Source organism: Macrobrachium nipponense, chromosome 37 (assembly GCF_015104395.2).
Source record: "Macrobrachium nipponense isolate FS-2020 chromosome 37, ASM1510439v2, whole genome shotgun sequence".
NCBI lineage: Eukaryota > Metazoa > Arthropoda > Malacostraca > Decapoda > Palaemonidae > Macrobrachium > Macrobrachium nipponense.
In genome coordinates, this window is record NC_061097.1 from 34725056 (window position 1) to 34743223 (window position 18168).

The 18168-nt window shown below is 40.4% G+C and overlaps 2 protein-coding genes across 2 annotated transcripts in view; both read right to left on the bottom strand.

Annotated features, from left to right (window-relative positions):
- The window catches only part of LOC135209113 (uncharacterized), a 330064-nt gene that overhangs the window by 244324 nt on the left and 67572 nt on the right, over positions 1-18168 (bottom strand). The window lies entirely within an intron of this gene.
- LOC135208957 (UDP-glucosyltransferase 2-like) lies at positions 10920-16116 on the bottom strand. The gene is made up of 4 exons (XM_064241512.1): positions 15876-16116; positions 13254-13476; positions 11472-12090; positions 10920-11083 (listed from the first exon to the last, which is right to left on the bottom strand). The coding sequence occupies exons 1-4, from the start codon at positions 15919-15921 to the stop codon at positions 10940-10942; spliced, it is 1032 nt and encodes a 343-aa protein (XP_064097582.1). The 5' UTR covers positions 15922-16116; the 3' UTR covers positions 10920-10939.

Here is an 18168-nt window from a genome sequence, read left to right on the forward strand (position 1 = left end):
TTCTGCCCACCTTTTATGTGCCTGCATAAGCTTGCTTAAGCAATTCGGTATTGTCATGCCAGGCTCAGTGTGGCTATACCAGTTCCGAGCCATAGGCAACCTCTACCTTGGTAAGTTAATGCCTCTCTTATCGGAACTGGATTTCTGCCCACCTTTTATGTGCCAGCATAAGCTTGCTTAAGCAATTCGGTATTGTCATGCCAGGCTCAGTGTGGCTATACCAGTTCCGAGCCATAGGCAACCTCTACCTTGGTAAGTTAATGCCTCCTCACTTACCGGAACTGGATTTCTGCCCACCTTTTATGTGCCGGCATAAGCTTGCTTAAGCAATTCGGTATTGTCATGCCAGGCTCAGTGTGGCTATACCAGTTCCGAGCCGTAGGCAACCTCTACCTTAGTAAGTTAATGCCTCATCACTTACCGGAACTGGATTTCTACCCATCTTTTATGTGCCGGCATAAGCTTGCTTAAGCAATTCGGTATTGTCATGCCAGGCTCAGTGTGGCTATACCAGTTCCGAGCCGTAGGCAACTCTACCTTGGTAAGTTAATGCCTCATCACTTACCGGAACTGGATTTCTGCACACCTTTTATGTGCCATTATAAGCTTGCTTAAGCAATTCGGTATTGTCATGCCCGGCTCAGTGTGGCCATACCAGTTCCGAGCCGTAGGCAACCTCTACCTTGGTAAGTTAATGCCTCTCTTATCGGAACTGGATTTCTGCCCACCTTTTGTGTGCCGGCATAAGCTTGCTTAAGCAATTTGGTATTGTCATGCAAGGCTCAGTGTGGCTATACCAGTTCCGAGCCATAGGCAACCTCTACCTTGGTAAGTTAATGCCTCCTCACTTACCGGAACTGGATTTCTGCCCACCTTTTATGTGCCGGCATAAGCTTGCTTAAGCAATTCGGTATTGTCATGCCAGGCTCAGTGTGGCCATACCAGTTCCGAGCATTAGGCAACCTCTACCATCGTAAGTTAATGCCTCTCTTATCGGAACTGGATTTCTGCCCACCTTTTGTGTGCCGGCATAAGCTAGCTTAAGCAATTTGGTATTGTCATGCCAGGCTCAGTGTGGCTATACCAGTTCCGAGCCATAGGCAACCTCTACCATCGTAAGTTAATGCCTCTCTTATCGGAACTGGATTTCTGCCCACCTTTTGTGTGCCGGCATAAGCTTGCTTAAGCAATTCGGTATTGTCAAGCCAGGCTCAGTGTGGCTATACCAGTTCCGAGCCGTAGGCAACCTCTACCTTGGTAAGTTAATGCCTCCTCACTTACCGGAACTGGATTTCTGCCCAACTTTTATGTGCCTGCATAAGCTTGTTTAAGCAATTCGGTATTGTCATGCCATGCTCAGTGTGGCTATACCAGTTCCGAGCCGTAGGCAACCTCTACCTTGGTAAGTTAATGCCTCCTCACTTACCGGAACTGGATTTCTGCCCACCTTTTATGTGCCGGCATAAGCTTGCTTAAGCAATTCGGTATTGTCATACCCGGCTCAGTGTGGCCATACTAGTTCCGAGCCATAGGCAACCTCTACCTTGGTAAGTTAATGCCTCTCTTATCGGAACTGGATTTCTACCCATCTTTTATGTGCCAGCATAAGCTTGCTTAAGCAATTCGGTATTGTCATGCCAGGCTCAGTGTGGCCATACCAGTTCCGAGCCATAAGCAACCTCTACCATCGTAAGTTAATGCCTCTCTTATCGGAACTGGATTTCTGCCCACCTTTTGTGTGCCGGCATAAGCTTGCTTAAGCAATTCGGTATTGTCAAGCCAGGCTCAGTGTGGCTATACCAGTTCCGAGCCATAGGCAGCCTCTACCTTGGTAAGTTAATGCCTCCTCACTTACCGGAACTGAATTTCTGCCCACCTTTTATGTGCCGGCATAAGCTTCCTTAAGCAATTCGGTATTGTCATGCCCGGCTCAGTGTGGCCATACCAGTTCCGAGCCATAGGCAACCTCTACCTTGGTAAGTTAATGCCTCTCTTATCGGAACTGGATTTCTGCCCACCTTTTATGTGCCAGCATAAGCTTGCATAAGCAATTCGGTATTGTCATGCCAGGCTCAGTGTGGCTATACCAGTTCCGAGCCGTAGGCAACCTCTACATGGGTAAGTTAATGCCTCCTCACTTACCGGAACTGGATTTCTGCCCACCTTTTATGTGCCGGTATAAGATTGCGTAAGCAATTCGGTATTGTCATGCCAGGCTCAGTGTGGCTATACCAGTTCCGAGCCGTAGGCAACCTCTACCTTGGTAAATTAATGCCTCCTCATTTTTGGAACTGGATTTCTGCCCACCTTTTATGTGCCGGCACAAGTTTGCTTAAGCAATTCAGTATTGTCATGCCAGGCTCAGTGTGGCTATACCAGTTCCGAGGCGTAGGCAACCTCTACCTTAGTAAGTTAATGCCTCATCACTTACCGGAACTGGATTTTTACCCATCTTTTATGTGCCGGCACAAGCTTGCTTAAGCAATTCGGTATTGTCTTGCCAGGCTCAGTGTGGCTATACCAGTTCCGAGCCGTAGGCAACCTCTACCTTGGTAAGTTAATGCCTCCTCACTTACCGGAACTGGATTTCTGCCCACCTTTTATGTGCCGGCATAAGCTTGCTTAAGCAATTCGGTATTGTCATGCCAGGCTCAGTGTGGCCATACCAGTTCCGAGCCATAGGCAACCTCTACCGTGATAAGTTAATGCCTCTCTTATCGGAACTGGATTTCTGCCCACCTTTTGTGTGCCGGCACAAACTTGTTTAAGCAATTCAGCATTGTCATGCCAGGCTCAGTGTGGCCATACCAGTTCCGAGCATTAGGCAACCTCTACCATCGTAAGTTAATGCCTCTCTTATCGGAACTGGATTTCTGCCCACCTTTTGTGTGCCGGCATAAGCTAGCTTAAGCAATTTGGTATTGTCATGCCAGGCTCAGTGTGGGCTATTTAAACCAGTTTTCCCGAGCCAATAGGCAACCTCTACCTTGGTAAGTTAATGCCTCCTCACTTACCGGAACTGGATTTCTGCCCACCTTTTATGTGCCGGTATAAGCTTGCTTAAGCTATTCGGTATTGTCATGCCAGGCTCAGTGTGGCTATACCAGTTCAGAGCCGTTGGCAACCTCTACCTTAGTAGGTTAATGCCTCATCACTTACCGGAACTGGATTTCTACCCATCTTTTATGTGCCGGCACAAGCTTCCTTAAGCAATTCGGTTATTGGTTTTCTTTGCCAGGCTCAGTTGTGGCTTATACCAGTTTCGGCAGCCGTAGGCAAACCTCTTACCTTGGGTAACGTTAATGCCTCCTCACTTACCGGAACTGGATTTCTGCCCACCTTTTATGTGCCGGCATGAGCTTGCTTAAGCAATTCGGTATTGTCATGCCCGGCTCGGTGTGGCCATACCAGTTCCGAGCCATAGGCAACCTCTACCTTGGTAAGTTAATGCCTCTCTTATCGGAACTGGATTTCTGCCCACCTTTTGTGTGCCGGCACAAGCTTGTTTAAGCAATTCAGCATTGTCATGCCAGGCTCAGTGTGGCCATACCAGTTCTGAGCCATAGGCAACCTCTACCTTGGTAAGTTAATGCCTCTCTTATCAAAACTGGATTTCTGCCCACCTTTTATGTGCCGGCACAAGCTTACTTAAGTAATTCGGCATTGTCATGCCAGGCTCAGTGTGGCCCTACCAGTTCCGAGCCGTAGGCAACCTCTACCTTGGTAAGTTAATGCCTCCTCACTTACCGGAACTGGATTTCTGCCCACCTTTTATGTACCGGCATAAGCTTGCTTAAGCAATTCGGTATTGTCATGCCAGGCTCAGTGTGGCCATACCAGTTCCGAGCCATAGGCAACCTCTATCTTGGTAAGTTAATGCCTCTCTTATCGGAACTGGATTTCTGCCCACCTTTTGTGTGCCGGCACAAGCTTGTTTAAGCAATTCAGCATTGTCATGCCAGGCTCAGTGTGGCCATACCCGTTCTGAGCCATAGGCAACCTCTACCTTGGTAAGTTAATGCCTCTCTTATCAAAACTGGATTTCTGCCCACCTTTTATATGCCGGCACAAGCTTACTTAAGTAATTCGGCATTGTCATGCCAGGCTCAGTGTGGCCATACCAGTTCCGAGCCGTAGGCAACATCTACCTTGGTAAGTTAATGCCTCCTCACTTACCGGAACTGGATTTCTGCCCACCTTTTATTTGCCGGCATAAGCTTGTTTAAGCAATTTGGCATTGTCATGCCAGGCTTAGTGTGGCCATACCAGTTCCGAGCCATAGGCAACCTCTACCTTGGTAAGTTAATGCCTCCTCACTTACCGGAACTGGATTTCTGCCCACCTTTTATATGCCGGCATAAGCTTGCCTTAAGCAAGATTTGGTATTGTCATGCCGGCGGTCAGTGGTGGCCCATACCAGTTCCGAGCCATAGGCACACCTCTTACCAATCCGTAAATGTTAATGCCTCTCTTATCGGAACTGGATTTCTGCCCACCTTTTATGTGCCGGCATAAGCTTGCTTAAGCAATTCGGTATTGTCATGCCAGGCTCAGTGTGGCTATACCAGTTCCGAGCCGTAGGCAACCTCTACCTTGGTAAGTTAATGCCTCTCTTATCGGAACTGGATTTCTGCCCACCTTTAGTGTGCCGGCACAAGCTTGCTTAAGCAATACGGCATTGTCATGCCAGGCTCAGTGTGGCTATACCAGTTCCGAGCCATAGGCAACCTCTACCTTGGTAAGTTAATGCCTCCTCACTTACCGGAACTGGATTTCTGACCACCTCTTGTGTGCCAGCATAACCTTGCTTAAGCAATTTGGTATTGTCATGCCAGGCTCAGTGTGGCCATACCAGTTCCGAGCCATAGGCAACCTCTACCATCGTAAGTTAATGCCTCTCTTATCGGAACTGGATTTCTGCCCACCTTTTGTGTGCCGGCACAAGCTTACTTAAGCAATTCAGCATTGTCATGCCATGCTCAGTGTGGCTATACCAGTTCCGAGCCGTAGGCAACCTCTACCTTCGTAAGTTAATGCCTTCTCACTTACCGGAACTGGATTTCTGCCCACCTTTTATGTCCCGGAACAAGCTTGCTTAAGCAATTCGGTATTTTCATGCCAGGCTTAGTGTGGCTGTACCAGTTCCGAGCCGTAGGCAATCTCTACCTTGGTAAGTTAATGCCTCCTCACTTACAAGAACTGGATTTCTGCCCACCTTTTATGTGCCGGCACAAGCTTGCTTAAGCAATTCGGTATTTTCATGCCAGGCTCAGTGTGGCTATACCAGTTCTGAGACGTAGGCAACCTCTACCTTGGTAAGTTAACGCCTCCTCACTTACCGGAACTGGATTTCTGCCCACCTTTTATGTGCCGGCATAAGCTTGCTTTAGCAATTCGGTATTGTCATGCCATGCTCAGTGTGGCTATACCAGTTCCGAGCCGTAGGCAACCTCTTACCTTTTCGTTAAGTTAATGACCTTCTCACTTACCGGTCTGGAATTTCTGGCCCACCATTTTATGTCCCAGGAACCAAGCTTGCTTAAGCAATTCGGTATTTTTCATGCCAGGCTTAGTGGGCTGGCTGTAACCAGGTTCCGAGCCGTAGGCAATCTCTACCTTGGTAAGTTAATGCCTCCTCACTTACAAGAACTGGATTTCTGCCCACCTTTTATGTGCCGGCACAAGCTTGCTTAAGCAATTTGGTATTTTCATGCCAGGCTCAGTGTGGCTATACCAGTTCTGAGACGTAGGCAACCTCTACCTTGGTAAGTTAACGCCTCCTCACTTACCGGAACTGGATTTCTGTCACCTTTTATGTGCCGGCATAAGCTTGCTTTAGCAATTCGGTATTGTCATGCCAGGCTCAGTGTGGCTATACCAGTTCCGAGCCGTAGGCAACCTCTACCTTGGTAAGTTAATGCCTCCTCACTTACCGGAACTGGATTTCTGCCCACCTTTTATGTACCGGCATAAGCTTGCTTAAGCAATTCGGTATTGTCATGCCCGGCTCAGTGTGGCCATACCAGTTCCGAGCCATAGGCAACCTCTACCTTGGTAAGTTAATGCCTCTCTTATCGGAACTGGATTTCTGCCCACCTTTTATGTGCCAGCATAAGCTTGCTTAAGCAATTCGGAATTGTCATGCCAGGCTCAGTGTGGCCATACCAGTTCAGAGCCGTAGGCAACCTCTACCTTGGTAAGTTAATGCCTCCTCACTTACCGGAACTGGATTTCTGCCCACCTTTTATGTGCCGGCATAAGCTTGCTTAAGCAATTCGGTATTGTCATGCCAGGCTCAGTGTGGCCATACCAGTTCCGAGCCATAGGCAACCTCTACCTTGGTAAGTTAATGCCTCTCTTATCGGAACTGGATTTCTGCCCACCTTTTGTGTGCCGGCATAAGCTTGCTTAAGCAATTCGGTATTGTCACTCAAGCCTCGGGGTGGGTATAGTAGTTTCGAACCATAAGCAACCGCTAGCGCGGTAAGATAATGTCTCTGTTATCAGAACTGGATTTCTACCCACTTTTTGTTGGCTGGCATAAACTTGTTTAAGCAATTCATAGTTGTCCTGGCAGTGTAAACGTAGACATACTAGTTTTGAACAATGGGCTACCTCTAGCACTGCAAGACACGCCTGACTCCCAACACTACTCGAAATAGGGGTGACTTGGTGGATGGGAACGAGGTTGTGGGTGCCTTGCCTTTTAGTATTTTGATAATACTGAAGGCTAAATCTGCCTGATGAACCTTCTGGCAAGGGCGAAACTTATTCATGATAATACTATCGGCAATGTAATGACAAATTAAAGTTCAACATTTCGTTGCCTAAATTCAATGATAAAGATATAATCAAAATTTGTTATGAGGGTCTGTTCAGCCTTTATTACCAGTGGGGTCTTGATAATAACACAACGCATGATTTAACTTCTCGATTTCCCTACACTTTGCCATAATGTGATTCATCAATATGAATGAAGGATAAACAAATAAAGTTTAAATATACAATTTAAAAAAATGAATAAATAAAGTAGGCTATAATGCAGATAGTGTCATATCCTTAGCACCTAGACCGGTACAATCTGGAAATGTAGCCTATATGGTTTTAATAACAATGATTTCATTGTATAATAGGCTAAAAATGAGAGAGAGAGAGAGAGAGAGAGAGAGAGAGATTGTGCATCAGATTTAAAAAAAAAAAAAAAAACATATGAGGCTAGAGGGCTGCAAAATTGGTATGTTGATCATCCACCCTCCAATCATCAAACATACGAAATTCTAGCCTCAGTAGTTTTGATATTATTCAAGGTTAAAGTGAGCCATGGATCGTGCACAGCTGCACAGTGGATATACTTATATAACGAAAAAAGTGTATATCAGTTCGGTTCGGTTTTGATGAAATTTTAGGCTTTCAGGCCAGGCACTGCGCAGTTTTGGCCATTCAGCAGATGGAGAAGATGGCCTAGCAATTGATTTGATAGTAGATGCTTAGATTTCATAATAGTACAACTCGCTGAACTTGACACAAAATGTTTGCAAGAATGCTCTACACCTACAGCTTGGAAAAGCTTTATCGATGTATTTATTCACAAAAAGGGAGATACAAAGGACCTGAAAAATTACTGCCCAATAAATCTACTCTCAGTAACATAAAAAACAGTAAAAAAGGGTATCAGTTGGGTAGGGGTGCTTGAAAGTGGGTACTCTGACCACAAGTTCCTTTCGTCATTATTATGTTGCTGTGGTTCCAGTCTTGCATTATCTTATTTACCTCATTTAGCAACTGACAGTGAAAGCGTGTAAAAGGTGTAACAGGAGGAAAACCTCGAAACATTTGTTAGGAGAAGGTCGAGGAAGGTAAGATGGAAGAAAGAGAATATGAACGGAGGAACAGTAATAGGAGTGATAGGGGTTGCAGCTAGAAGGGACGCTGCAGAAAAACTTGATTAGTGCAGTTCAACACGTGAGGCGTAGTGATGGCATCAGCCTGCGACGGAGTTACCAGGTGCTAATTGCACACAAAAATCAAAATAATCTGAAATTAGATTCTCGTAATGATTGAGACCGATATAATAATAATTCAATAAAATCTCCTTTATTTCAGCACCTTGCATATCTAAGTGTTGGCTTTGTCCAATTCAAGCAATGTCGTAGAAAAAAATTTTGAAACTGCCAACACAATACGCCCACAATGGAGGAACGAAAGATCATAATGAATATCATTATCTGATATTAAAGAGAGACTTGATGAACATTCTACTACTGCAATATTCACTTACTTAAAACACCCGAAAAACATACCAACGACCTACTCAGAAATGATATGACCTAACCCAACCATCCTTGCCTTGCCTTGCCTAACCTAACCCAACCTAATATTAATAACTGTCTGTGACAGAGAGCCACCATCACAAAGAATTCTATTTATTCACTTTAAAACCATCAAGAAGAAGATGATCTGAATATAAAACAAAGACGCCAAAAATACAAAGTAGGGATCAGCCGAAATAACGAATTAGGTCTAAAGGGGGTTTCTTTATATATATATATATATATATATATATATATATATATATATATATATATATATATATAATATATATACATATATATATATATATATATGTGTATGTATATATATATATATATATAATATATATATATATATATATATAGTATATATATGAATTATCACATCACCGTGACTCATATACATGCATTAAGCTACAAATGTCCTTTAATGTCCAATTCGGTCTACCTCAGAATTAATATATTTTCATATAATGTTAACCAGAGGGGAATTTTTTAGTTGATAATAATTTCGTCAGCTCATGGGCGCGAATCAGGACGTAATGTGAAGCGCCTTTAACCACACGGCTATCACGAGAGGTATAAGTCAGATATTAAAGGACATTTCATGGCCTTAATGCGTATATATGAATCACAGTGATGTGATGTGACAATATATATATATATATATATATATATATATATATATATATATATAGATATATATATATATATATATATATATATATATATATATCCTATATATATATATATATATGGTATATATAGTATATATATATATATATATATATATATATATATATATATATATATGCAGAAGCCAGGTACTATGTCGTACCTCTACGTAAATGGGGATACAATCCACAATGAAGTAAATTCCTCTTGTAGTTAAAATATATATTTCTTGTATAGGATTAAAGCTTTCGACCATCAACTGTGGTCTTGTTCACTTCATTGTGGATTGTATCCCCATATATATATACATACATACATAAAGCTGCAAATGTCCTTTAATATCAGACATCCCTCTCGTGATAGCTGTGTGGTTAAAGGCGCTTCACATTACGTCCTGATTATAATCAGTTTAGCACGTGATTCACGTATCACACATTACCACAGATGGAAAATAAGACACCTGATACCTGTCAGGTGTGGATTTGTAGTCTCTCCTATGGTGGGTACATTTATCGGTATTGTCCGTTGAGAGTATATTGTGATTTTTACCCAGTTGAGTTTTGAAGGCCACTCCTACCTTGACACCCGCCCGTGGGCGGATCTGCAGTCTCAAACGGTTGTGTGTACGTTCGTCAGTGCTGTCTGTGTAGTATATATATTTGTGATTTATAATACTATGCATCAGTCCTTCGTCACTGGCTTGGAAATAGAGTCGAAACCGGTCAGGACCTATACCCCGTCTCTTATTTTTCACCTGTGGTAATGTGTGATGTATATATATATTTATATAGTATATATATATGTATATATATATATATATATATATATATATATATATATATATATATATATATATATATACATAAATAAAGGTATAAGCCACGAAGGAAAAAATAAACAACGGAGTTTCTTGCAAGATCTTTCGACTTCAACATCCTTTACTCAGTTGAAGTCCAAAGATCTTGGAGAAACTCCGTTGTTTATTTTTTCCTTCGTGGCTTATACCTTTATTTATGGCTTTATCACGTTCCAAACTTTCGTGATTCAGTTATACACACACATACATATATATATGTATGTATATATATATATATATATATATATATATATGTATATGTATGTATGTATGTATGTATATATATACACCTTTGGCTCATTAGAGGTATACTGCTCAGTGACGTTGCTGGTACTACAGACCTTATTAAACAGTGGCTCTTAGGATTACAGTCATTTTACTACTAGGTACATAATTCGGTGCTCAGATAATAGAAAAACACAATTAATATATGTATATATATGTAATATATATATCCATATGTGTGTGTGATCTATAAATTAGAGTTGTGTTTTTTCAATAGAACTAGACTATAATACATATAGAAGCATCTATCGCTCGCACGTGTCTCTTGGACAATGTGTCCCGTCACTCGCTATTCACAGGGACAAAAGAAGCAATGAAAAGAGTAAATATTTTTTGAATAGCAGACCAAAATCAAAGAATTATTTGTCATCACACTTTTATTGCGAATAACATGAAATAAGAGTTATTATTATTGTTATTATTAATAACAATAATAATAACAGTAAACTTTTCACTCCAGTGAACTCAATACAGCTCTAATGTGGCTTCAAAATGCTAAAAAAGAAATGTACACAAATTTCCAAAAATTTCTCGGGGGTCCTTACAGCGGGGCCCCTAGCCCCAGCTGCTGGGGCTTGCTTCGCTCGCCACCTCACCCATACCATAAATTCTAAACCTTTGCCCCCCCTCACATCCCATCCCCCGAGAGAAATCTGAAATGACACCACTGGTGCAGTTACGCTAAGTGTCAAACATAAAAGCAGGAGAGTTCGAGCTAATTTATGCTTTTCATACGTATTATCATAAATCTTTCATCTTAAATTTACAACAATTCCTAGTTTCAGAATAAAATTAGGCAAACCTTTTTTTTTTTTTAGGCTCTCTTTGCAATAAGTGCACCTGAATACAGAAACCTAACCTTATTCTGAAGGGGTATGTCCTTGGCTTTAGCAATGCTGCCTAGACTGAAGTACAGGATACCCTGTTCGCCTGAGGAGTTTGCAAATTCTTCCAGGTCCTGCAACAGATCAGAGGTTTATGTTACCTATAAAAGTTGAGCTTTTTATGTCAATCTAAACATCTCTGTAACCAGCAATGGAGTGTAAGGTTTAAAGAAGACACCACTAGGTAGACCCAGGTGTCTGAAAGACAGCTTATTGAAGTGTCTATACATAACAGGAAGAAAAATTAATTACTTGCTGTCATTCCAAAATCTATCTAAAGTAAAAGCAATCTGCTAGGAAAACTTGAATGAGTTACATGCTAAAAATATAGATTTTCTTCTGTAGGGAAACTTTACCAGAACTATTTTTTTAAAGAAAATAAAATTGATACACAGAAACATTTCACCCTAGGAAGGCATGCAAAAAGTTTCCCATATGGGGAAAAAATGTTCGCCTTCTCACATTAGGCAACGGCTTCGGTGGCCTAGCATTTATAGTTCCAATTTCCACCTGAGTGGGCAGCAGAGGGACAGGCCCATCCAGGGCAAAATGTCCATTAATTAGAGTCAAGTGGCTGCTGTCATAGAGCTCGGGTATAGATGGCATCTGAGGGAAGAACTCCTCCACAATGCTCCTGATGATCGGCAGGGTTGTGCGCATGTAGAGCTCGTAGGTGGCCCACGCCACCCAGGGATTCACTAGCCTCTCCCAGAAGGTCATGTGCTCGTCGAAGGACAGCAGGATTGAGGGCGTGACGGACAGGGGGAGCCAGTTCCCCTGCCTGGCAATAGTGAAGATCTCCACGCCGGGCGTGCACAAGTCGACGTAGACGCCCTCGAAGTCCAGCAGGAAGGGGAGGGCTATCTCATTGACGTAGCTGATGATGACGATGGCGTCGAACTCTCTTCTTCTTTCCCAGAGCTTCCGGATGTCCGCGTTCCGCCACATCGTTCTTCCGACGTTGGTGGTGACATTCACGATCCAGTTGAAGATGCTGAACATTCCCCGGTACTCGAAGATGTTGAAGCCCTCCAGATACTCGATGGGCGCTCCCGTTGGGGTTTCTGTGACGTTCGGATGGCTGGGAAGGAAAGTGAATTGGTTCTTTGAGACGTAATGACGGCTGGAACACAAGATCAACTTTATCATTTGTTATTTATTTACTGGTTCTTTGACGACTTGTTCTTTCACGAGTTTCCGACCTGGCATATCCTGATCTGCAGAAGCTTGTTGAACAAAGTTAATAGCCCCTGAAGGCTTGTTCCACGTGTCAGAACTGCACATTTTGAACGATAATCATAAAAATACTAATGGCTGACTAATTCCAGCTGTTATAACCTGCAATTCGTTGCTGTAACAGGTACTGAAGACTGATGGATTAATCAACTCACAGACAAGAAGACGAGTTGACTGATTTCTGTACCAAGGTAAACATACGAGTACTCTACCTCCCGTAAACACAACAAGTAAAAAATGCGCCAATGAGTTTTCTATACAGCAGATAATGCTGTATGTGCTGCTGCCAGGTGGTGGACTGTTTTGTAGTGTTGCCAGACGCACGATAATGTCTAACTTTAACTTTAAATAAGATGGAAACTACTGAGACTAAAGGGTTGCAATTTAGTATGTTTGATGATTGGAGGGTGGACGATCAACATAATGATTTGCAGCCCTCTAGCTTTTGTATTTTTTAAGATCTGAGGGCGGACAGAATAATGCAGACAGACAGACAGACAAAGTATCTCAATAGTTTGCTTTCATAAAAAAATAAATAAATAAATAAAAATCAACCTGTGATAATTAAAGGAAGAAAATGTGGAACCCAAAAAGCCCAGGCACTAGGACCTATGAGGTCATTCAGCGCTGAAACAGAATTTAACAGTAGAAGGTTTGAAAGGCGTAACCGGAGGAAAACCTTGACGCAGTTGCACTATGAAGCAATTGTGAGGAGACGGCTGAGAAAAATAAGTTGGAAGAAAGTGAATATGAAAGGAGATACAGTAAAAGGAATGAAAGGGGTTGCAGCTAGGGGCCGAAGGAATGCTGCAAAGAACCACTTCCCTACGGGACTGAATGTTTCTAGGCTCAAGAACCTTGCAAAAATTCAGAGCGGTTTTAGATATCATTGGCAAGGCGGACCCTACGGATGCTGCCTTCTCAGCTGTTTGTGTGTGTATGTGTGTGTTTGTTTACATTCTAACCAAAGCCTAATCACGCAGGACTGAGGGCCATCATGGTACTCACGTGGATGAGGGTTCAAAAGTAGACACGAGCATGACGGAGTGCCCAGCGTCGCCAAGGGCTTCCGAGAGGGACTTCGTCAGGTAGTAGAGGCTCCTACTCCCGATGGGACCCAACACCAGCACCTTGTAGGAGGGATCTGCCCTTGGGGATTCTGAGGAAGCTCCTGCAGCAGTGGACAGAAGGGCCGCCACCAGAGCCACTGGGAGCCAGAGCGTATTCATCTCTGAAAAATTGATTGTCAAGTAGTTTTATATGTATGTGTCTGGAGTTCACTTTCTGCCTCTGTTTTCCCAGTTCATGGAAACCTGTATGTATGTATGTATGTATGCATATATATATATATATATATATATATATATATATATATATATATATGTGTGTGTGTGTGTGTGTGTGTGTGTGTGTGTGTGTGTGTGTGTGTGTGTGTGTGTAACTGAATCACGAATGTTTGGAATGTGATAAATCCATAAATAAAGGTATAAGTCACGAAGGAAAAATAAACAACGGAATTTCTTCAAGATCTTACGACGTTCAACGTCCTTTACTCAGCAGATAAACTGACTTACATGAGGAATTGACAGTACAGGAAAGCTCGTATAACTGACAGATAGGGATTATAAGGAGTTTAGTATCTAGAATCCGGCACACCTGGAGAAAGATTAACCTTTCCAAACAAGCATAAACATGGGTACAATTTAAAAAAACAAAAAGATTAAGTCAATCTGCTCAGACACAAGGACAAGACAATTAAAGGATAATATAGGGTGACAGCTATTCAGAACTTTGGTAAACAAAAACTTATACACAATACATATTAAACATACATATACAACGAAGATATCTCTAAGGCAACTAATTTGTATTTAAGTCTGTAATTATATCTTTGAGATCATTCTTAAACATGTTACAAATACAAGAGTCTAAATGAAACAGGCCATGACTAATATTAAAATTACAATGTGAAGTAAGTTGTATTATAGCAGATTCTAAAAGATTTCGTGATAAGACATCTTTTGACCTTGCAATTACTGAACTACCAATCCAATTTATTCGGTGGTTGTTTTCACTTAAATGAATGAATATTGCATTAGATGTTTGCCCAGTTTATACAGAATATTTATGCTGGTTTAATCTTACTTCTAAGCCCTTGCTCGACTGTCCGAGATAAAAAGAGGAGCTGTCCATACATGGAATTTTATATATTAGGTTGTTGCTTTCCCTGGGGCCATTTTTTATTAACATTCCTTTTAGTGTGTTATTATAGGAAAAAATAAGGTTGACCTTAAAGGCTTTTAACAATGATTTAATGTTTCAAATCTGTTAAAATAAGGTAAACTAAGAATGTTCTTAGAATTTTCTTTCTCCATGTTATTTACACTATAAAACTTTTTGTGGGCTTTATTATAACAAATATCTAATATATGTGAAGGATAACATAAATCTTTCCCTATTTTTCTTATGTATTCAATTTCTTGTTCCAAATATTGGGGACTGACAATGCGCAATGCTCGTAAAAACATAGAAGAAAAAATTGATATTTTGATGTTAAGATGGTGGCCTGAATAGAAATGAACATAAGTTAAGTTGTTGGTTGGTTTTCTATAAATGCTGAATTTACATCGAAATGGTTCTTTATGTATCAAAACATCTACGAAAGGGAGGCAATTGTCTTTTTCCAATACTAGAGTAAACTTAATCGATGGTACCTGGTTATTTAATTTAGAGAGTAAATCCTTTACATCAATACCAGCAGGCAGAACAGCTAAAATATCATCAACATATGTATACCACTTTACAGGAATATAAATGATATTAGGTAAGTAGCGTTTTTCAAAGAATTCCATGTACAAGTTTGAGGGGAGTGGTGATAAAGGGTTTCCCATTGCCATGCCAATTATTTGTTGATAAAATTCACCATTGAATATAAATTTAAAATCACAAATGCACAACCTAATGAGTGAAATAATGTGACTTATAGGTAGAGATAGTTCATGCTGAGTTAGTTCATTACTAAGATAATCTAAAATAGAGTCTATAGGGACTTTAGTAAAAAGAGAACATACATTAAAACTAACGAATCTATCAGTGGGGCAAAGAGTAATTTTGTTTAATTTATCAACTAAATCTAGAGAATTATATATATGAGAATCGGAGATGGTTCCAAGTAACGGGGACAAGATCTTAGTGATATATTTCGAAAGTTTATATGAAATTGAACCAACAGTACTGATAATAGGCCGCATAGGGTTATTTTCTTTGTGCGTTTTGACTAATCCGTACAGGTCAGGTAGCGAAGGACTGACAATTTGCATAGTAGCTCTGTTTTATCTTTAAGGATATTTTTCACTGTGCTATTAAAGTTTTTTATGACTTGATCAAGGGGATTTTTTGTTAGTTTTTATAAGTCACATCATCATCCAGCAGGGCTTGCATACGTGATATGTAGTCAGCTTTATCTAAAATTACTATACTATTTGACTTATCAGCTTTTGTAATGTGGATATTATTGGAGGCTATAACAAACCTCACCACTTAAGATAGACCTAGGAGGTATATTAACGTAGCGTAATTTGTTTCTAAAACCACAAAAAGGGTAACTTAAGAGATTTAATTCAAACTTACCGTTAATTATTTTCCTGAAGAATGTAGGGCATTGATGATTTCTCATGAAAGCACCTCCAGGTAGCTGCTGTTGAACCAAAAATTTCCTATTATAAGCATTATTTTCACTTCACATTAAATCCATAATCTCGGATATAGTAAAAGGAAAACGAACTTATAAACTTCCTCGTTCGTTTACTCACGAAAAATAAATCCAGTGTCCGAAGGAATTTCTCACCAAGACTAAATTTTTCTCGATGATGCTCGGTGGCCTTACTCCAGTTCGGCATCGAAGTATGACCTCTTACGTCTGTCAGCCACACTGCATGAGGGAGGTGCATGAGTCTCTTTGGCCGCAGTTGTCGTACGCAACTTTGCATAGCTAAATTGCAAATCTTGATTCGTATCTTTGTCACAAATCACGTTCCCTTTTTTATTAATCGTACTGAGATATAATTAAAATTTTAAACGTATCATATATGAAATATGTTATCAATGACGTACCTGTTCACTTAGGCTGAATCAAGAGCACGTAAGTATTCGATTTCATGCTAAATACTTAAGACTAAGCCATGGCTAAAAGAACGCATTGAAACAAGTGATGTGCAAGAAAATTTCGTTTGCTGAATAACAATATGTGTTTTGTAAATTACACTCACAAGCAGCTGCTCGTTTTATCATCAATCGTAGACATATATACGGTTTCTAATTCTAGTTCAAATAACATAATTGCAATCCAAGTGCATTATCTGTCTGTCTGTATAAGCGAAAGTGTTCTGAGCTCATGAGGTGCCGTTCCAAAGACGAGTATAACGCCTCCACTGAGCAAATATTTGAAAGTTACAAAAGAGTATACAAGGAAATACCTTGAATAGATAGAGTATAAAGTAAGCCAACAAGACAGAAAAGGAGATCTAACCCAGTTGGAAGAAACGAATGAGTGAAGCAAAAACAAATAACCTAGAGAAGATAATCAAAAGAAGGTTAAAGACAGGAAAGCAAGAAGAAATAGAACCAGCATGGGTCACCAAAGAAATAAAGAAAGAAATAAGCCAAAGAAGGATATGTAACAAATTAAAAAGGAAAGCCACAAGAATAGAAGAAAAGAGATACTATGAAGAAGCATATCTTAAACAAAAACAAAAATTATAGATAATAATAAAGAAAGAATATGAAGAAAAGGTTAGAAATGAGATAATGAATGATAAAAACAGACACAGGAAAATCTGAGAATATATAGACATGCTGAGAGGAAAGACCACATCAGAAAAAGAATGGATAAGAATATTCGACGAAAATAAGCAAGAGATGAAGGACGAAACCCTAGGGAAAGAGCTGGTAAAATTCTGGGAAACAATATACCAAAAGGAAAAAAACAAAATAGGAGAGATATGGAATGAAAGCAAGAAAGAACAGTATAAACATGACATGGAAGAAATAGTGAAAAAATTAGGACAGCAGATGAAACGCCATATATCTATAGGGGAACACATGCATGGAGTGTATGATCTAACAGAGACAGATTAGACCCATGAAAGAAATCAACATAACAGAAGAAGATGTAAAAAACCAACTTGAGAAAATGAAGGCAAATAAAGCACCAGGGCCAGATGGAATGAAGCCTGTTCTGTTCAAACTACTCTTACAAAGCAACAACCTTCAAAAAAGAATTGCCAGAATGTTTAAACAGCATACTGAAGGGCAGGAAAACACAGAGAAGCTGTTTTAAGTAAAAAACAACACTTACGCCCAAAAAACATAACCCTACAGTCAAAGATCTAAGGCCAATTGCTCTAACAAATGCATCATATAAAATTTTCATGGGGATCCTGAAAACCAAAATAGAAAAGCATATTAGAAATATAGGAAAAATGAATGAACTGCAGTCAGGCTTTACCGCACAAAGGAGAGGAATCGATAATTTATATATTTTACAATACTGCATACAAGAGACGTACAGAAGAAAGGACCCATTATTTGTAGTACCAATAGACTTCCAAAAAGCATTTGACTCAGTTAATAGAAAAAAGTTCATTGAGGTCATGATGAAATATAGGCTGCACGCAGAAGTAATAAATACAGTTGCCAAGATATATACAAATGATGTAACAAGCCTATGCCTTAACAATATAGAACAAAAAGAGCTAAATGTAACTAATGGAATAAGATAGGGATGCAATGGCTCAACCATATTCTTTCTACTAATAACGTACCTGATAATAGAAAAATTAGAAAATACAACAGAAGGTTTTAGAAATGAAGTAATAAGGATAGTGGCACTATTATATGCAGACGATGGACTAATACTAGGACA